General features: G+C 41.3%; 1 protein-coding gene across 12 annotated transcripts in view; it reads right to left on the bottom strand.

Moving 5' to 3' along the window:
* sh3pxd2aa (SH3 and PX domains 2Aa) overlaps positions 1-21,678 on the bottom strand; it is a 99,124-nt gene that overhangs the window by 32,666 nt on the left and 44,780 nt on the right. For 10 of the 12 annotated variants that reach the window (XM_054778668.1, XM_054778671.1, XM_054778667.1 and 7 more), the window contains 2 exons: positions 12,194-12,219; positions 1,099-1,143 (listed from right to left, as the gene is read on the bottom strand). In XM_054778668.1, coding sequence (XP_054634643.1) covers positions 1,099-1,143; positions 12,194-12,219 — 71 coding nt within the window. Of the gene's footprint in view, positions 1-1,098; positions 1,144-12,193; positions 12,220-12,300; positions 14,062-21,678 lie in introns of those variants that run through there. The other 2 variants (XM_054778675.1, XM_054778666.1) reach the window with 2 other exon arrangements.

Raw genomic sequence — 21,678 nt, 5'->3', positions numbered from 1 at the left:
ATATAATAGACAACATTTTAAAAAAGACATAAATAAGACCTAATATAGACTCTCGCATACACACACATACCAGCTTATTATAAGCAACTATGGGTTTGTTTTGTGTTTTGTAAAGTCGCTTCAAGCTCCCAAGTTCCTTGTTGTTTTGGGCTTGTTTTCAGACGCTAGTTGCACGTGTCTCCCCCGAGACCTGACAACAGACACACACATACCCCTAACCTGTTTCATTTGATAGGCTACTACACGCTTACGTAGCAACAACACTTACATACGTACATTAGAATTACACACACACAACCACTAACCTGTGAAAATACTGCAACTTGTTCGATGATGTTACTTCATTAGATAAGCGTACCCAGGCCTTTGTCTTTGAATGCATGGCTAAAGTATGTCTTCTGAAGGTTTTTTGGAGTTCGTTTGAGCAATTTCTATGCTCAAAAATGCTTTTTTAGGCCAACAATTTTGACCACAAAGTTGCGGAAAATGCGCTTAAATAAGCCTATTTTCAACTAATAATAGGCAGCTAGGAACCGGGATATGATTTTTTTGATGAATATATTTGTAAAAACTGATGGCAGTGACGTTGGGGAAAGTGCAAGTGCAAACTGGCGAGAGACGAGCGTATATACTTCCTGAGCCCTCCTTCTTAGGCAACAAAAGCAGAACGATGCCAGGCTGGATTCTCTCACATGGAGACTGCAGTTGGCCAACATGTCTACAGAAAGGAGGGGATCATCATGCTGATCAGATGGGTGAAAGGAGAGGAGGATGTCTAAAGAACGCTTTAGTGTAAAAGAAACCTTAAAAAAACAAAATGAGACGCAGCCGGCATAGCACACACACATGAACACAATGGGCATGCACATTCCACGGTCAGTACGTTTCCATGCATACATCAAGCTGCCGCCGTAGTTCAACCATCCTACTTCCCTCATTCCCTCCCAGTTTACATGCACTAGGGCGCCTTTCCTAGCATAGCAGTATTCCTGGTGTACACGCGTTTTTTGTTGGGTTTTTTAGTCACTATAATGAAATAAATTCAATGTTCTGCTGTGTCATGCAAACGTACTGATTGACAAAAACACACAAAGCTACCTGACGCCTCTTTCCTCGGGCTGTCTGTAATGCCGTACATCCATACTGCAGATGTAAAAGAACGGAAAAAAAGCAGAGAAACATTATTCAGTCTGACAGAAAGAAGAGAGCAACAGAAAGGTAAAGCATATCTTCATCACACCTGTTCATTCATTCTTAAAGTCACTGTTATGCACGTGGAGTAAAGCAGATTCCCATTATTTGTTCACGAATGGCAACATACCGTGAATATGGACACACCCACACAAAGCCCTAAAAAATGCCTCACAGATGTTAAAGACGTTTTCACTTGTAACATGTACAGGCACCCCCCACTAGTGAATGATACTGAAAGATGATGATGATATCTGCTGCCTTCCAATGATTATGAAGACTTGACAAGCATTAGTATCAAGTCAGCAGGCTCACAGGGAGGCACCAGTGCCAACGTAAACAATAGTAACCAGACCAAAAAACTATGTTACCAGTCCCTCATTTTGGTGCGGAATTAATATTTACTATTCATTTAGTGCTCGAAGGTGATATGGTGCAAGTGACTTTGGGTAAGAGATGTGTGGGTCATTAAGGAGCCATTCAAAAATTGTTAAAAAAGTTTTTTCCTACTTACTCACCCCTGCTACTGCTCGCTAATTTAAAAAAGGAAACCAGGCAACATGTGGTTAACTGTGCAACTGTTACTCTAACTGCATTTTTATAATCTGATCTGATCTGATCCTTGCCTCAAATCAACTCGTACTTCCCCTTCCTGCCCGAGCTGTAGCACAGACTCCACAAAAGGAACGATTCACTCGCTCAGCCTGCAAGTCTCACTGACTTACGGGTGCTCAACAAATACTTGAGTTTCACGGACTCTTAGGTGCTCAGCATTTGAGTTTCACTGACTCACGGGTGATCACTGAACTGACTCACAAGTGCTCAGCAAAGATTCGAGTTTCATTGACTCACAGGCGCTCGGCAAATACTAACTAGACTTTCCCTGACTTCTGCCCATTCACTCTGTGACGAGTGACTCGAGGGAATCGAGTACCAAATTCACTGCTGTGAGTGACTCATGAATTTGTGCGCGTAAAAGGAATGGATTTCCCATCACTGTGTCGGATGAACGAGCCAACATTGTTAGACATACGCAAGGGTAGCTTAACATCGCCACCATTATGTATCAGTGACCAATTTCTGCTTGAATTGTGAGGAATGTATGTACTTTAAAGTACTGACACATTTTTTGCACATTCTCTGTGTTCGGTATTACTACTTTTTCTCGAATAATTATGACAATTTGTTGTGAATTTGATTGTATATCGGTGAATTTATGACTTTGTTATTGTATTTACATTATTCAAGAATTTAAATTACTATTCTGTTCAACTGGCATGTCACAAAAGTCCAAATAAATAAAAAAGTGGGGGATTTTTTTAGGATTCTCTTTCCAAACATCTACAATACCATGCAAAACAGTAATCCCTCACCTTTTTGCACTTCCAATTTTGTATTATAATTCATTAAAAAAAATTCAAAAATATATTAATAAATAATGCAGTTTCATGGTTGATTAATATATTGTTTTACTGAATGAAGCTTTTCCAAGCATAAACATGGCTAAATGAAGTAAAATACAAATACAGATATAAAGCATTTAGAAGACACATTCAAAGGTGATATGAATTATTCTACATTGGTCACTCGGTGTCAGTAATGATCCATTGAGACAATAGCCATCGCAGGAAGTTATATACAGAAACTGGAAGTTTAAAAAAATGGAACAAGAAACTTTCCCAATGCCAACATGTGAGAGGCTATTATTATGTCTTTTCTGCTCTTATTATGTTTACTATTTTGGGTAAAACGACTGTAAGGTGACTAGAGGTGTGTTATTTCATGTCTAGATGCCTGCAATAATGGTAAAAAAAACAGATTTATAAAGTTGTATGCACTTTTTCTATGTTCTAATTACAAAAATATGCCATTTATAAATAAGGAATCCTAGTTTGTGGAAATTCACTCATCACTGCGTTCGGATATGGAACCAATTAACCGTGATAAATAACAAGGTCTCATCATACAGTGTACGGCATCTCTAAGGTCAGTCTTTATGAACAGGGCTTATTTGCCATCTATTTTGTTTTCTAAATTGCGATTTTAGGTTTGGAATTGTTTTCTGTGCTTTTTTTAATACTGGAAAATGTAAAATGTATTTGTATTGTAAATGGGAGGGGGGGAGGCATACCTGTATAGTACCTTACAGAGTACAGTGGAACCTTGGTTAGCAAGATAGTGATTTGGAGGCCAGTGTGTCAGAGCAGGAAGACAACATGGAAGAAAGTGCTTGATTACAGCCCCTCTGATGACTGATGGAGAGGAGCAGGCAGGCACACGTTTATGTGGAAAGAACAAGACTATATGTACTGTAGGTCTTGGCTCCCACATCACGTTGCAGGCAAGCAGCACATGTCATTCCAATGACTTCAGGACCCACAAGACTGGCTGTTTCCCATGGTCACTTCAGCCACTTCCCAGGTCTTACCCCCTCTAGCTATTCAAAAAAACAGAATTGTAATGATAGAAACATGGGTGGGATCACCATTGTTATGGTCAAGAGAGGAAGACGAAACAGTATAACTGACTTGGCTGAGTTGACTAGCTGTAGACTGTGTCCCCACACAGCCACCATACTTTAGGGTATCAACCTTAGCACCTGACATTTAAGTAAGGGAACGGGGTGAGTATGACTGTGGGGTTGTGTGAGTAATGTCTCCACTGGTTACAGTAAATTAAGTATGCTTGGCTGGAGAAAGCTTTGACTCAATCACTAAGGCCAGGCAGGTTAGTGATCTGATGGGTACAACTTCCATCAGCCTTTTACGGATTCTTCATCTGCATCCAAGCAATAGAATTTCAACTATCCAATGGAAGATATATGTACATGAGTACAGTAACTGATTCATGCAGGTTTATTTTAACGTTAAAGGGATAGTTCAACGTAATGTTCAAGAGATATGACAGCCCGGCCCGCTGCGGAACACACACGGTAACAAGATGGTTGCGGCGCTCCGTCGCAGCCGAGAATGAAACATACACGAGAATGAACAGGCGACAGAGCACAGGAATACGGCGGGAGATTTATGAGTTCAGATTTTTTCGAGGGGGCATTTTAGTGACACAAATGTATTTGGATGCATGTTGTTTTGAGAAGCCAAGCTCCTTACTTATGTAACCCCAGCGACTACCTCAGCACCGAAATCTGACCAGAACTGGACATAGGGGACTAAGTGGGGGGTAAGTCGCTGCTGATGGACCACACTGCTGATGTGGATGTCATCCAACATCATCTGTATAGATGAAGCTTGAGTGCTGTCATATCAGGTTTTATCATGGTTGGATGTATCTAATATGTTAGTTATCAAAGATCAATACATATCAAATACACAGGTTACAGTACACACCTCCAGAAACATCTGACACAGTCAAACACATAATACATGAAGATCACCACAATTGATCAGATGAGGTGAAATCATTAAATTCATGCTATAGCGCAATTTCATCTAGACTTAGCTGGAGGCGCTATAAGGCACAACGTTTAGCGGGAGGCGCTATAACAGTGAAAGGCAATTAATTGCTGACTGTGACATCAATGTTCCCCGTGACAAATGACATGATGGTGAAAACATCAAGTCGGGAGGTGGAACTGCTTGCGGAATCTCTACGTCCCAACGAGAGTGCAAATTACCCAAATTCTCCATACTCATTATGGTTTCTGCTATTATGCTGCCATTCTTCCCCTGATTCACCTTGCTCATGTCTAATAGAGTAGACCAGATGTGGACTGGAGTATCTTTTAGCATAGACACACTTTCCAGGTTTAACGTCTCAAATTAGAAAGCTCATTAAAACCTGCTTAACTATAACATGCTCATTAGCACTGTCAACTACACAGACATGTACACACAGACTACTCCCCTGTAGTGACACAAACACCACCCATCTTCTTAAACTGCTCTTCTGGAGGAATCCCGAGACATTCTCAGGCCAGTCGAGAGACAGCGTCCCCAAGTCAAATTTTACACAACCCACAAAGCACATAGACTGGTTGGACAAACTCCCATGCACAAACCAGGATCCTGCTAACAATCTGAAAGATCGGTCTCTCCAGGACACCTTTCGGTTCCCCCTCTGAAAGAGGGGGTGCACTGCCAATCCAGAGATGTGTCAATCAAGACACCTTTACAGCACCTAGAGCCCAGAGCCTTCAGGAACTCAAGAGGGGCTTAGGGTTAGGGTTAGGGTTAGGGTTAGGGTTAGGGTTAGGGACCTTAGCCTCAGAGATAGGACCGCCCAGTCCCCAGACTCTTCATAGGAATGTTATCAGCGGGATGGAGGATGTCTTCAAAGTATTCCCCCCAACAACACGCAACATCCTGGGTCGAGATCAGCAGTGCCCCATCTCCAGCATACACAAGTGTTGAGCGTGTGTTGAGTGTGTTGAGGCAAGCCCAGCTGGATCTAGCCGGAATCTCTCAACCTCGCTCACCAGCTCAGGCTCCTTCTCTGCCAGACAGCTGATGTCCACGTTCCCAAAGCCAGCTTTTCTGCAGCTGAGGATTGGACCGCCAAGGTCCCAACTTTCGGCCACCATCCAGCTTAAATTAAAAACATAACCCTCCTTGAAGTAAAAAGCATCCTGACAGCAGCCTAAAACCACTTTGTCCAAACTGCACCTGTACCATTACCTTTGAATAAGCCGCTCGCATGAAGAGGATTTGGCTCCATCTGCCCTTGAAAGTGGGCTAAGATCATATTACACCATACAGACCCTTTCCAAAAAATTTGAACGTCATGGAAAAGTTGTTTAATTTCCATAATTCCATTCAAAAAGTTAAACTTTCATAGATTATAGATTCAGGGCCCACAATTTAAAAGATTTCAAGTATTTATTTGTTTATTTTTACATAATTTGGGCTTCCAGCTCATAAAACCCACGAAAACAGGAATTCAAAAAATTAGAATACTGTGAAGAAATCAGCCCAAATTTTGCAGGGCATGAATGTTTTAAACTGAGTGTCACACACTAATCATCTACTAAAGTCAAATCACCTGCACAGGCTTCCCCAGGTGTCATTAAATTGCTTCAGTTTGGTTCAATTGTCTCAGTTGGGTTCAATATGGGGAAGACTGCAGACATGACAACTGGCCAGAAGACCATCATTGATACCCTCCATAGGATGGGGAAGCCACAAAAGTTCATAGCTAAGGAGGCTGGTTGTTCACAGCGTGCTGTGTCCAAGCATATCAATGGAAAGTCTAGAGGAAGGGCAAAATGTGGCAGGAGAAGATGCACCAGCAAAAGAGATGACCGTGGGCTTCAACGGATTATCAAACAGGGAAGATTCAAGAATCTGGCAGAGATCCAGAAAGAGTGGAATGAGGCGGGAGTCACAGCTTCAAAAACCACCACATTCAGACGCATCCGGGAGATGGGCTACAACTGTCGGGTTCCTCGGGTCAAGCCACTTCTGAACCTGAGCCAACGTAGGAAGTGTCTCCACTGGGCCAAGGAGAAGAAGGACTGGACTGTTGGCCAGTGGTCCAAGGTCCTCTTTTCCCATGAAAGTAAAGTGTGCCTTTCATTTGGGAATCAAGGTCCAAGGGTTTGGAGGAAGACGGGTGAGGAACAGAACCCAAGCTGCCTGAGGTCCAGTGTGAAATATCCACAGTCCGTCATGATTTGGGGTGCAATGTCCGGTGCAGGTGTTGGTAAACTCTGCTTTCTTAAATCCAAGGTCACCGCAACAGTCTACCAGAATGTTTTAGAGGACTTCATGATTCCTTCTGCTGAGGATCTGTATGGAGATGCAGATTTCATCTTCCAGCAGGACCTGGCCCCTGCCCAACAAAGAAGAGCTGACAGCAAGCATCAAGGAAATCTGGGCTTCCATAACTCCCAGGCAATGCCACAGGCTGATTGCTTCAATGCCACGTGGCATCGAGGCAGTGATTAAGGCAAAGGGATTCCCAACCAAGTATTAAAGATTGACATATCGTTTTGAAAGTACCATATTTTGATTGATTTGATGTGATCCTAATTTTTTTTTTTTCCTGCAAAAACTGAAAAGTAAATGGTGATTTCTTCAAAGTATGCTAATTTTTTTAATTCTTGTTTTCGTGGGTTTTATGAGCTGGAAGCCCAAATTACGTAAAAATAAACAAATAAACACTTGAAATCGTTTAAATTGTGGGCCCTGAATCTATAATCTATGAAAGTTTAACTTTTTGAATGGAATTATGGAAATTAAACAACTTTTCCATGACATTCTATTTTTTTGGAATAGGTCTGTATATGTATCATAATAATATACAACTATGAGTACATTCTGACTGGCCAAGTCAAAGCTATGTATTGACTGAGAGCAGCCATGCTATGATTTATGTAGATCTGCTCATATGGATGTAGTCAAGGGGAAAGGCTACAACTACAATTCATCCATGAGCCAGACCCATCAATAAACAGATACTTTATTGATCCCGAAGGAAATTTAAAATCATCAAAATTCTTCCACTCATCATCTAAAGACTGGCCGAGAGTGGACACTCACTCATCGCCCCCAATCGACACTACAAGACGAGCACATGAGACCTGCGGGAGGTAAGTGCATTAATCACAAACAAGAGTTTTGTAAAACGTAATCAGGGGCCCGTAATCAGGGATGTCTAATCAGGATTCAGACATCCAGGATAAATGACTAGTTCAAAAAATCCAAAACGAGAGTGTCAAGGCTTAATTGGTTGCACAAAGACCAAGCCAGGATAAGATGACATGGAGTCATCAAGCCAGGTGAAACCAATCCTGGATCAGCGCACACCTGGCTTCCTTAACTAGGCCCCACTATGGGTCACACAGTCACCATGGAAACGAGTCATTTTCCCCCATGGGAAGACTCATGGAGGCTCATGAAGAGGCAAAAGAGCAAATAAAGACAGACAGCACCGCCATAGCTACAAAACAAAGCACGCATGGCAAATGATGGCAGAGGTGGTCTGCAATATTTTGAAGTAGTGCTCAAATACACACTCACTGCCCTGCTGAACCCATCATCATTACAATCTGAACAGTTAACATCTCCAAAAATGTAGTCGTATTGTGATTAGGAATCCGTTGAAATTGAGGGTGAAATTGAATGAAATTGTGTCAGTGGAACTCCATCAGACTGTATAACTCTTGAATAAATAGATGATAATAGTATCACTCTTGAATAGATGATATAGTATCACTCTTGAAAAAATAGATGATATAGTATAACTCTTGAATAAATACATGATATAGTATCACTCTTGAATAAATAGATGATATAGTGTAACTCTTGAATAAATAGATGATATAGTATAACTCTTGAATAAATAGATGATATAGTATCACTCTTGAATAGATGATATGGTATCACTCTTGAAAAAATAGATGATATAGTATAACTCTTGAATAAATACATGATATAGTATCACTCTTGAATAAATAGATGATAATAGTATCACTCTTGAAAAAATAGATGATATAGTATCACTCTTGAATAAATAGATGATATAGTATAACTCTTGAATAAATAGATGATATAGTATCACTCTTGAATAAATAGATGATATAGTGTAACTCTTGAATAAATAGATGATATAGTATAACTCTTGAATAAATAGATGATATAGTATCACTCTTGAATAGATGATATAGTATCACTCTTGAAAAAATAGATGATATAGTATAACTCTTGAAAAAATAGATGATATAGTATAACTCTTGAATAAATACATGATATAGTATCACTCTTGAATAAATACATGATATAGTATCACTCTTGAATAAATAGATGATAATAGTATCACTCTTGAAAAAATAGATGATATAGTATAACTCTTGAATAAATACATGATATAGTATCACTCTTGAATAAATACATGATATAGTATCACTCTTGAATAAATAGATGATATAGTGTAACTCTTGAATAAATACATGATATAGTATCACTCTTGAATAAACAGATGATATAGTATCACTCTTGAATAAATAGATGATATAGTATCACTCTTGAGTAAACAGATGATATAGTATCACTCTTGAATAAATAGATGATATAGTATCACTCTTGAATAAACAGATGATATAGTATCACTCTTGAATAAATAGATGATATAGTATCACTCTTGAATAAATAGATGAGCTTGCTGACTGAACTGCATTTCCCTTTGGCATTAATAAAGTTCTTCTTATACACACACGCACGCACAGGCGCCCCCATATATACTGTATATATATTACATATATATATACATCCACGTGTGTGTGTTTATATGCATCCATTCAGGTGTTGTGTATGAATTGGTTTCAGTGTGCAGACATGCGGGGTGTATTCTATTCAGACGTTTCAATGTCTATTTATTCTTGTGTTGTGTAATATGCTTTGATATACAGACCTTTGAATGAGTATTTATTCTTGTGTTGTGTAATGTACTTTGATTCCGTGCTTTCCATCTTGTAGAGTCACTGTACGACTTCAGTTTTGAAAGGGCCTGATGGTTGTCTTGAAAGGGCCTGATGGTTGACCCGTGTTTATCCTCATGATGAAAGTACCGGTTACTCTTTGATGTGTATCGTATATGGCATGTGTATTTTATACAATATAGTTTGTGGGAGACTGTAAATTAGCCATTAAATTATCGAATGATTGCAACATTCAAATCATTTATCTACAATGATTTAAATGAATGATCAGAAATGTTGAAATAATGACAGTGGATCTAGTTGAATGTGATAACGTGTAGTGGTTTCTGTTTGTGATGACTGCTGACTGAGATAAAGGATGACATTAAACAGATCCTGGACCTTAGCCTGGTCTGGAGCAGGCTAGCTCCACAGACTAAATCTCCATGGTAACGTATGTCATAACATACCCCTCTTTCCGCTATCCCACTTTTGTGCAACGGGATCACGGATAAATTAAACCAGAAAAGCCAAGATATCCTGGCTTAATCCCTTATCCTAGTTTTGTTTAAAAGGCCCCAGGTCTTTTATGCTGTCACAACCCAAAAATGCAGATTTTGTGTTCTTTCCTTGTTTTGTTTTTCCTTCTTTTTATTAAAAAAAGCAAAAATGAGTTATTGTAAGCAGGGCCCGTCCAATATCTGGGCTGACCAATTTAATCAACTGATTACAGTCATCCCTGCCACTTCGCGCTTTGAATTTTGCAGCTTCACTATCCGGGTTTCCCTTATATGCAATTGATCGTGGCGGTGCGCCACTACAAAATAAAAGCCGCCACACCTTAAAAATGTGTTTGTTTTTTTTTTTTACTTGAATTTTTTTTTAAATCATATATTGTATGAATGGATATATATACTATATGGATACATTATAGATTATTATTTCCGCACATATCAACCACAATTACTTAGAAAACAATTTCAAATATCATTAAAATGTTTCAGTGCGCTTTATTTTGATAAGCATTCACCGGAATCGCCTGTCTTGTCTTGCCGGCACTTGCGCATGTGACCAGATACGCGACACGTCTTTGTTTCTGACTATCGAGAGAATGAACAATTAAAAGTAGCCTGTAAAATGTGTCATTGATGACAGCTTGTGACATGCTAAGCTTATCTATGCCAGTGTGGGTGAACCTGTTCCACTCTCTGGCATGTTTGTTTACGTGCCTGGCTGGCGGCATCTAGCTTGCTCGGAGCTACAAGTGGCTATTAAAGCTCATTGAATACGTCACTCATTGATCATCATCACAACTGAACTTTTTGAAAGTGTCACTTCACAATCCTGCTCTCTTGTTATCATTATAATAGTTGTCTTCGAAACACTAGTTGTGTGTCGAAGTTGTGCAACAGAACCACGTAGTGTGTAAAGCTTTAGACAGTGACACTATCACAGGGGTCTCCAACAGTTAGCTCGTATGCTGGCGGTAGCTCACCAGCTGATGTTGAGTAGTTCACCAAGTGATGTTTGGTTCACCATGTGTTCTATTCAAACATGACACCTGTATTTAATGCCACATGAGCACGCTGAGTGGGGATGGGCTTTGTAAATAAAGTGCCATTTAAATGTTGGCAGTGCTCTCAGCAACTTTTGCCATTCAATTAGCAGTTTTGCAATGTTCTGGGTTCATGTTCTGCTAGTAAGCAAATAAGTTAATAAATAAATACGTCAAACTGAAATTCATATTTGTAATTTTTTTAAAAATCACAGACGCATCAGCGGCATGACACAGCGGCACCAGTCTGCGTTCCCATGCAGCCCACCACCACAGCTTCAAAAAATCCTACGGGAATCCCTGTCTATCATGGTTTGTCAAAAATATATGAATAAATCACGCTATTTCGTGGTGGAATATGATCTGTTATTACAGTACTATTACAGCCTATTAGTCCAAAAACATTAAACATTTGTACTTAAGCAAATTGTACATATTTGTGCCAAAACGACGCATTTTCAGTCATAAAAATGGCTAAATGAAGTAAAATACAAATATAAGGCTTCAGAAGACGCATTCAGAGACGTTGTGATATGTAGTATTCTACACTGGCCACTGGAAAACGCTCACACTGCAGGTCCATCCTGATTTTTTGGCTCATGCGATGACCTGTATCTGATTTTTTCATGTCAGTGTGAACAGTACAATTCCAATTTTTTAAAATGCAAATCCAAATCTGACATGTATATCATCTAGTGCAGTTCCAATGCTCAAGTTGCATATACCTTACCTGTACGCTGTATGTCATCTAAAGACTTGGATGAAGGTACTCACAGAACTTGATGGAATAACACCAGACGTCAGGGACACCCAGTGTAATGTATGGCACGCAAATGGGTGCAGGCGGGGCCGCTGTGTAAAGCTACTAGCGGGTGTGGGAGCTCAGCAGCTTTTTGAGCCCACCCCGAAACACAAACTAACACTATATATCCCACGAACCAGTGACATCACAGAGGCATAAAAGACACAGAAAATGATCATCGCTCACAATCATGCTATTGAATCATATGCATTTTACGAAAATAAAGTTAAATGAAGTTCAAGAAGAGAATGACAGAAAAAGGGGCTCTTACCTGACTTGCGCTTGGAGCCATAGTCCCTGAAGGAGAAGCAACACAAGAAGGACATGGTTAGTGACAAAAGGAGTCCCGATGTTAACAGCAACACACTGTATCCTCACATTCGTTTTAACAACACAAAGCGGCTGCTGCGCACGCTTTAGCAGAGCCACAAACGCATGTGTTCAGAGTGTGCGGGATGGTGGGAGGGATAAATTACTTTGGCCACCAGCAAAGACACAATTGGTCACGTGACTCCAAAGCTCGACTGTTCTGTTCCTTCCTGTGTTCCGTCTCTCACTGGCGTGCCAGAGAACAAGGCGCCCTCTCCCCACATTACAAACCAGGAGGATCAGTGGAAAATGCCTTCTAATGGGATTACAGCACAGATCAGCTACAGACTTCAAATGTGTGGCTTTTGCTTTGCTGAGGCTGTTGCTTGGCAATATTGCTTTGGCAATACTCTACAGCAGAACCCGTTAATGTCGAAGACCACCATAATGGCTGACTCGCGTCAACGTAAGATGAGCCGTTGCTTGCACATTTGCTTGTGACAATAAGGAGAATGGGTCCAAACAAAGGATTTTTTAAATGGTTTTCCACCTTTTGTGCATATTTTTACCAATGATTCTTAGTGTAGTCTAGTTGATTTCAAACATGCATACAATGCTACATTGAAACACATCACATAGTCACAAGTCACTGTTCACAAGAAGCAGCAAGAAGAAGCAGAGCTTATTCAATTCTACCCCATTCCCAAATCACAGTAGTCACTAACTCACTGATAGATTTTTTAACTCTCTGTGTCCATACATACCAATCACAACAGGGTGGGGACACCAGGCCACCGGGGCTAGATCCCAGGATGAAGCCAGAGCTCCTGAATGCACCCGTACAATGCCCAGCACCCCAGCTGCCCCCCAACAAGGAGCCAAAAGGACCAAACCCACAAGGGTGTTCCATGGGCGGACCAACAGTTCACACTAAAACCTATCAAGTCTCTCTACAAGAAAACATTTAACGTTTTAGATAGAACGCCTCTTAAGTTTCATGATTGTAATATTCTTAGGAAGTCAAATATGTTAGACTTGGACGATTATCAGATGTTCTTGGATGCCTGAGGTTCTGAATGGACTCGCCCCTCCACCATTACAAAGAAAAATAACAATGGAGCCAACACGAGATGGTTAAGCAGTGGTGACTGTAACATACAGCGATGTAGGACTACATTTAGCCAATTGGTTGCATCCATCAGAGGCACACAGTCACGGAGGCACGGCCAGCTCATGTGAGAAACTGTGACAATTACCCAACCTTGAAGAAAACACCAACGGTGGTTAAAGGCAGACCAGTCCTGTGCTCATGGGTGACGTCCATTCCAAGCTGACAATGATTTATATTGCTTAACAATGTGTTTGATGTTTACTGCAACTGCTAGTGTAAGTTCTACAGGTGTAATGTTGTTTGTAAACTTATATTTGTTTGACCTTTTTATGGTTTTATGATGTTTTATGTGTGGTGTCTTTTATAAATGTTTGTGTGTTTGTATGGTGCCTGTCTTAGCACAACAGATGAAATGTAGCTATTGCAGCTAACTCTGGCACGTTTACTGTGATGCTTTTGCACGTATGTTGATGAATATGTACCGTCCCAATCAAATAAATACTAACAACAACAACAGTTTGGAAGGACTGTCATGGAACTCCTCTTTATCACGACCCCCAACTCGTCAACAACGTGCCTTCAAGGTGGCACCTAATATCCAACCACCTGGCCCTCATCATTGCGAGGCTCCAAACAGGACGCCCCTAGAAGAAGCATCCACCGACCCCGGGCGCAACAGAGCGCCATCAGCAGGATGTTGTGGCCCTAGCCCCCGCCAGAGAGCAGCAAGCCGTGCATGAGCACCGAAACGCCAAACACGCAGACAAACACACCCAGAAGCCCAGGGAAGGCCAAGCCAAGCCCACCAGCAGAGGAAAGGCACCCCCCCTCCATCTCGGCATTCCACCCAGCAGCCCAACACCCCGAACCCCCCCGTGTTCTGTGCCTTCTCATCATTTTAGCATGAAAACAAAACAATGTGAACAAACAATAACAGCTGCAGTAAATTCTTTAGTGTCTGTTTTTTATGCTTTATGCTCTCACAATTCATTTGATATTTACTCATGTGTTTTCACATATTTCATACTCTTATCCAACAGAGCTACTGTTCAAGCTTACTTTGCACAGGACAGGAAGTCCCGGTGTGCTTGGAAAAAAATCCTAAATTAGCCGCACTGTTCTATAAGCAGCAAGATTCAAAGTTTAAGAAAGAAGTAGTGGATTATACGTCAGAAATTACGGTAATTGATTTTCCAAATTATTGATTCATCTTTTTCAATTACTATTTTTTAATGTAAATATTCTCTGATCTCAGCCTTTCAAATGTAAATATTTTGTAATGTCCTTAGTCATTCATGAAAGTCATTCATGTTATCTTTGTGTTTTAGGCAAAACAAGACTTTCACACGCATCAGCTTTGACTTCGCAAAACAGTGATGGACGTGTTTGCCTCTTTTCTGATATGTTGCAGACCAAACCACCAACTGTGTGTGTTTGGTTCATATTGGTTTGCTCCGCATTGACCACACCTCTCTCCCTCCTCTCTCTCTCTGGCCGTTCTAACTCCATGTGATGAAGTTCGGTATCTGTATTCCGGTTCATGAAAGTACCCCTTTGGCCTTGTGCTAAAACAAAGGTCACCATCACTTGTTTCGTAGTCAGATGTGTTTACTTTCACTGTCCAGCAGCAAACACTGTCAAATGAGTGAACAGATGACAGGCGACAGCACACGGTGATTTTTCCTGGAAAACGTTTTTGTTATGCAAATGTTTCACTCTTTTGAACGCAAAACACTACCCTCCCGTGACCCCACCAACTAGCCGGAACTACTTTCTTCAACACCAAAAACTGACCAGCACTCTGCTCACAGGATGAAGCGCTGCACTGCTGATAGGGACGTCGTGCAACTTCATGTCAAAAATCCAAACTATCCCATTAAGCGGGTTCCACTGGAGTAACTTTAGGACTTGGGCTGAATGGTAACTGAGTTAAGAGATGGAGGAAGCGTGGTTCTGTTTATAGAAGCAGCAATCTGTCCTTCGTCACTCTTGTTTGCTCTCGGCAGAATTCCTCCTCGCAATCAAAAAGCTCTCATCTCATCTGAAACGTGGCCACGTCATCCAACGCAGCACAGCTGAAGCACTGAATGCCAAAATGAAAGTACAGAAACTCAGCTAATCTTGTCTCAAAACATCAAAATCAACATAATACAGGGTGTCTCAAAAAAAGCAGACTCTCCAAAAAGCAGCCACTAAAGTTACAATTGAATATTTTGCATATGTTGGTATGGACACCGATAGGCTCCAGCATGCCCCTGCGACCCTAAAGAGGAGAAGCGGTATAGAAAATGGATGGATGGATGGATGGACAGTATGGACACCGTCCTTCGGTCCATACCAACATGTATTGCATAACTGCATGCATGACTGATCACAGGTGGGAAAAACAACTATTTCCTCCAAAAAATGTAAGGGTTAAAATTTAAGGAAAAGTCATAAACTGTGATACCCAACAGAGATTCGAACCCTCCTGGCTGTGTGGCCAACATACTAACCACTAGACCACTGTGCGGCAAGGATAAGCGGCATAGAAGATGGATGGATGAATGTAGTTTGTGCACACCTGGAGGTTGATTTCTCCTAATCAAATATCATGACGGTATCACTACCACATCACTACTATCATGAGAATGATACTGAGAATGATACTATCATGAGAATGAGCTCTGAGCTAAATCTGGTGCAGACATCTTTTTAATGAAACTGCACACTGTCCTTAATAAACTAAACTCAAACTCAAACTCAGAAGCAGAGTACAGAGCAAAGGGAGCCACCTGGCATGGCCCAGCAAGGTGCACACGCTCCAAGCAGCTGGTGTGACGCCACTGAGGTCTTTTTTGCACTTTTCCAATGCTGCAGTGCTGGTGTTTCAGGGGGCTGATCAATGGATGTTTTTGGTAGAGCAACTAACACGCGAAATGTCGTCCTTTTAAAGTGAATGTTGGTTTTCAAGTGAGCTTAGGATCGTTAACGTCACAGGCAGGGGAAAAAAAGGAACGCTTGATTTGCTCATCCACACAGCACAGGTAATCTCGCCTCAGTGTTTTTTAAATGATCGGTTATCTCAGGTATTTTTGATCGGATTTATCGGTGTGAAGTCATAATTCCCTAATGTCCCTAATTCACTAATCATCATGCACTCCTAGTTTTGAAATATGTACACAGGGAGTTTGTTTATGATTATTATTAATGCTGTACAGAAAGAACAAGAGAAGCAGTTCACTTTTTTACAAGTGCTAAAAGTGCTGGTATTGTTTATGCTTGTGTAAGCGTTTACGTATCGCATAATCTGTGTGGTGTATTACATTGTATGTTCCACATGTGTTACTTGTTGCGGTCTTTGGGTTGATAAGCTCCTGTTGGTGCAAATATCAAGCTCAAACCAATTGATGTTACATACAGCAGTGTCCTGGCTTAACAGCATACGGTAACCTAAGCTTGTTTAGCGCGCCCAAACATAGACATCTCCGTAAGCGTCTCAAATAGGCATGGTTTTCGCCTTTCGTGGGTGGTATCAGAACATAATCCCCGCAAAAAGCGGGAATCTTCTGTTACTATTCCTCCCCTGGCTCCCTTTATGGCCTCCATCCATTGCCGTATGTTGTGATGTATCCATCCCCTGCCGATGAATAGACCCTTTATGGTGACCTCTCCCCCCATCCCTGGGTGTGAGCAACAAGAATATGCTTCATTGTCAGACAAGTGGGACAAATAGGGATCAGGACGTGACCCCTTGCCTCATCGCATCCATCTCAAGCCACACTCAAACTAATGTGTGAAAGAGCGTATTCTTGTCAACCGCAACCCCTTCAATGTAAGGCACTGTGGAGTTCTCAGAGTCTTCACGACAAAGGCTGAAAATAGACGGAACCTCAATAAATGACTTTTCTTGATTTATTTTTTGCTTCTTTCACTACAGACTTGTCAAATGTTTTTTTTTAAGATTTTGTCTTCTTCTGGAAGCATATGGAACACAACACATGTACAAATAATGGTAGACTGTAGGAAAGTACGCAATGAAGAAGGAAATAGGTAGGTGGGGTGCAAAGAAACACAGGAGTCTATCACAGACTTCTTTCCGGAGGCAAAGTCCCTGAGGCTGAAAACAAACTACACTTACTTCACAACATATCACTGAAGGATAAAAGATGCCAGGTGTGCTCATGACATTTGAAGGATTGTGTCAGCCATCAAGAAAATGTCACTCTTTCTCCCGACAGAGCATTGAAGATGCTGAAGTAGAACCAATGCATTGACTACTTTATGCCTTCACGGGTCTGTAAAAGAGCCAATTTTACGTAAGCTCAATTCTAGACAAATCTACCGTAAAGCTACTCATGCCCCCTTAAAATATACAGTGGAACCTTGGTTCGTGTCATTAATTCTTCCTTTGGTCATTTGGTGTGTGCAGGACTCTTTTACAGACCTTTTATGACTCTGTGGTGGGCTCAGCCATCTTCTATGCTGTGGGCTGCTGGAGAGGGGGCAGCACGGACAGGGACAGGAGCAGGATCAATAGACTGATCAGGAGAGCCAGCTCTGTCCTGGACGGTCCTCTGGACTCCATGGAGGAAGTGGGGGACAGAAGGATGTTGGCTAAGCTGACATCCATCATGGACAACACCTCTCACCCGCTACATGACACTGTGGGTTCCCTTAGCAGCTCCTTCAGCAGCAGACTGTTACACCCACGGTGTAAGAAGGAGAGGTTCCGCAGGTCCTTCATACCGACCGCTGTCAGGCTCTACAACACCTGCACCACCTGAACCATGTTGTTTTCACTATGTATTCTTTACTTGCGTATCTTGCTTGCTGCTGTAACAAGTGAATTTCCCTGCTGGGGGATAAATAAAGTACAAATACAATACAAATAATTTGACTCTAACCAAAACATACTCAACCCAATATATTTTTCCCATAAGATATAATGTAAATCAAATTCATCCATTACAGAAAGCCAAAAATGTTGACACAAAATAAGTTTTGGTAGTTTTACATGCAGAAAACAATTCTATATACACATACATGATGAATGAAAGGTATATAGTAAATAACGTTTAAGGTTATTTTTACCTTCATTGAAGATGTAATTGTTGAAAAAGACACAATGTGGCAGCGAGAACAACACGGACACTGCCTTGGGGTTTTGCCATGAGTTATTTCTCCAATTCAATTGTGTGTTACGTTTGTTTTATACATGTTAAACTATATTTGTAAAACTATAAAAATGGTTTGTGTGGTAACACTTTTGAGACTTGTGGCGTAAGTGTGTTAGTTAGCAAAGAACTACAGAGTCAACCACTGATGACATCACAGACAACATCTTCCTGTGTCCATGTATTACCAAGCTAATAGGCTGCAACAAGGATGTTTCACACACTTGCACTCACACAGTGTAGTAACAACACAAGAAGACGTTCAACTGAAAATGTACGGAAGCTTTTTTTGGTGTAAAAAAAAAAATGAAAAAAAGAAATGCTGTAAATTCGGTGTACATTTTCAGTGCTGACCAAAAAACACGCTAATCAGGGTGTATGTTAGGTTCCAGTTTATTACACTGCAAAGGTTTTGCGAATTTGAAGGAATGGTGAAAATGTACACCTTCAGAGGCATTTTTGGTCAAACAAAATGATGCGAAAAATAAAACTAGGTACAGTGCAGGAAAGGAAAAATGTGAATCATTTTGAGGGTATTACAGTAGCGGCATTGCATCGGTGCATTCCACATTGTAGCATCAGTGCCAGAACGCAAGCATAAACCTGTGTGATCCTACACCCACCATTAGGTACTGCTAGCATCTTAGCATGCAACATAAAAACTGAAAAATGCAAACCAGGAACTTGCATGTTGCTATCAAAACTCATCCATTCAAAAGACGTTTGAGTGAGTAACAACAAAGATGGAGCATGAACTTATTCTCTTAGCGTATTATCTTTATATATTAGGTAGGGCAGTTTAAATAGCAAATGTTGGTATTGATCCGACATAGTGTCGATACAAGGCCAGTATTGCAGATACTGATGTGTTTCATGGGAATTTTTTCAATGATCATTGAATCATTTTGTCATTTTTCCTCTGGTGATCATAAATATAACTAGACTAAAACACAGGATAAAGACATTACATTCCAGATTGATGATTTGGAACAGCTGAGGGGCATTAACAGTGTGATTGTGACTGGGCTCCAAATGTCACACAGGGCTGATGCCAGGGCAGCTAATAATTGAGGACAGATGAGTACAACAACAACAACATAAAAAATATACAAATATAGCATAGACAGTGTAACAATATCAACAACATAAGAAAATAACATTTACCAAAATAAAAATATTGATGTCATCACAACAGTATCACTTCGTATCACAGCGGAGTAGCGTAGCCACATCCAGCCAAACCACACTTCCAGACGAGCTGAATGAGTTCTATGCCCGCTTTGACACCCAAACTCCCGATGAGCAGAGAGGGTGGCTGGACTTGGGGAGCACACAGGACTCACCTCTCATGGTGACATCAGCTGATGTGCGCAGGGTTCTGAACAAAACAAACCCACGAAAAGCAGCAGGCCCAGACAACATCTCAGGCCGTGCACTTCGGGTTTGCTCATCAGAGCTAGCTGATGTGCTTGCTGACATATTTAACCTGTCGCTTGCACAAGCATCTGTACCGACCTGCTTTAAGTCCACCACCATAGTGCCTGTACCCAAGAAGAGCAACGTGACCTGCTTGAATGACTATTGCCCTATAGCACTCACTCCTATTGTAATGAAGTGCTTTGAAAGGATAGTCATGACCCACATCAAAAAGAGCATCCCGGCCACTGTGGACCCTCTACAGTTTGCATACCGCCAGAACCGGTCCACGGATGATGCAGTCAACACTGCCATCCACACAGCCCTTTCTCACCTACAGGGCCAGGACACATATGTCAGAATGCTATTTATAGACTATAGCTCTGCTTTTAATACAGTCAGCCCCCACAAACTCACAAATAAGCTCCTCACACTTGGCCTGTCACCCTCCCTCTGTAACTGGGTGTTTAACTTTCTAAACAGGCAGGCCCCAGTCAGTCAGACTCCACAATCGCACATCCAGCTCAAGAATTGTGAGCACTGGGACCCCACAGGGGTGTGTGCTGAGTCCGCTCCTCTACACGCTCTTCACCTACGATTGCGTGGCCTCCCAGAACAACACCAGCATCATTAAATTTGCAGATGACACTACAGTCATCGGCCTGATCACTGGTGGTGTTGAAACGTCATACAGAAGAGAGGTGGCGGACCTCATAGCTTGATGTCGTGATAACAATCTCCTTCTCAATACAGGTAAGACTAAAGAGATGATCATCGACCCAAGAACACGGGAAAAGGAGCCGCATAGACCCCTGTTTATTGATGAGACTGAGGTGGAGAGGGTGAAAACCTTCAAGTTCCTTGGCACACACATCAGCGAGGACCTCACCTGGTCTCACAACACCCAACAAATTATGAAGAAGTCCCAAAGGAGACTGTACTTCCTGAGAAGACTGAGGAAATTTGGCATGTCCACCACAATCCTGAGTTGCTTCTACAGATGCACTATGGAAAGTGTCCTTACCGCCTCCATCACTGTTTGGTACGGTAACTGTACAACACGAGATAGGAAGGCACTCCAGCGGGTGATCAAGACCTCACAGAACATTGTTGGGGCAGCCCTCCCCTCACTGCAAGACATTTATAAATCTAGAGTCCTACGAAGAACACACAACCTCATTAAGGACAGCACACATCCACAACACTCATTATTCACACTCCTACCGTCGGGCAGACGCTACAGGAGTTTGAAGTCCAGGACCACAAGGCTGGCAAACAGCTTTTACCCACAGGCCATCAGGCTTCTCAACGAAGCACTCACACACGCCGCACGCAACACACACACACACACACACTCATAGCACTTTATTTATTTATTTATTCATTCATTCATTCATCGGTATTCATGTCTCTTCTGTTGTTGCTTAATTTATTGGTATTTATGTTTCTCATGTTTTTATTCATTTTCTTGTGTTTTCTTTCTTTTCTTGGGAGAATGAACAGAACAAGAATTTAATTGCATAGGAGAACTACCTGTTTTACTGTGCATATGACAATAAAATTCTTGAATCTTTAATCTTTAAAAGGGATATTACTCTTGTTATCGATACAAATTTGAATAGATTCACCCACCCCTAGTTTAACGGCAAACCAGTGCTGCCACGATTATATGATGGACAGAACTGAATGACACCCTGGAAGCAAGCCTGGTAGACAAGTAAATACAAACGACACCATGCACTTTGAAAAGAAATTGCATGTGAA

This window comes from Dunckerocampus dactyliophorus, chromosome 6, assembly GCF_027744805.1.
Source record: "Dunckerocampus dactyliophorus isolate RoL2022-P2 chromosome 6, RoL_Ddac_1.1, whole genome shotgun sequence".
Lineage (NCBI taxonomy): Eukaryota > Metazoa > Chordata > Actinopteri > Syngnathiformes > Syngnathidae > Dunckerocampus > Dunckerocampus dactyliophorus.
Note: the sequence above shows the minus strand (reverse complement) of the source record. Positions and strands in the feature narration are given on the sequence as shown.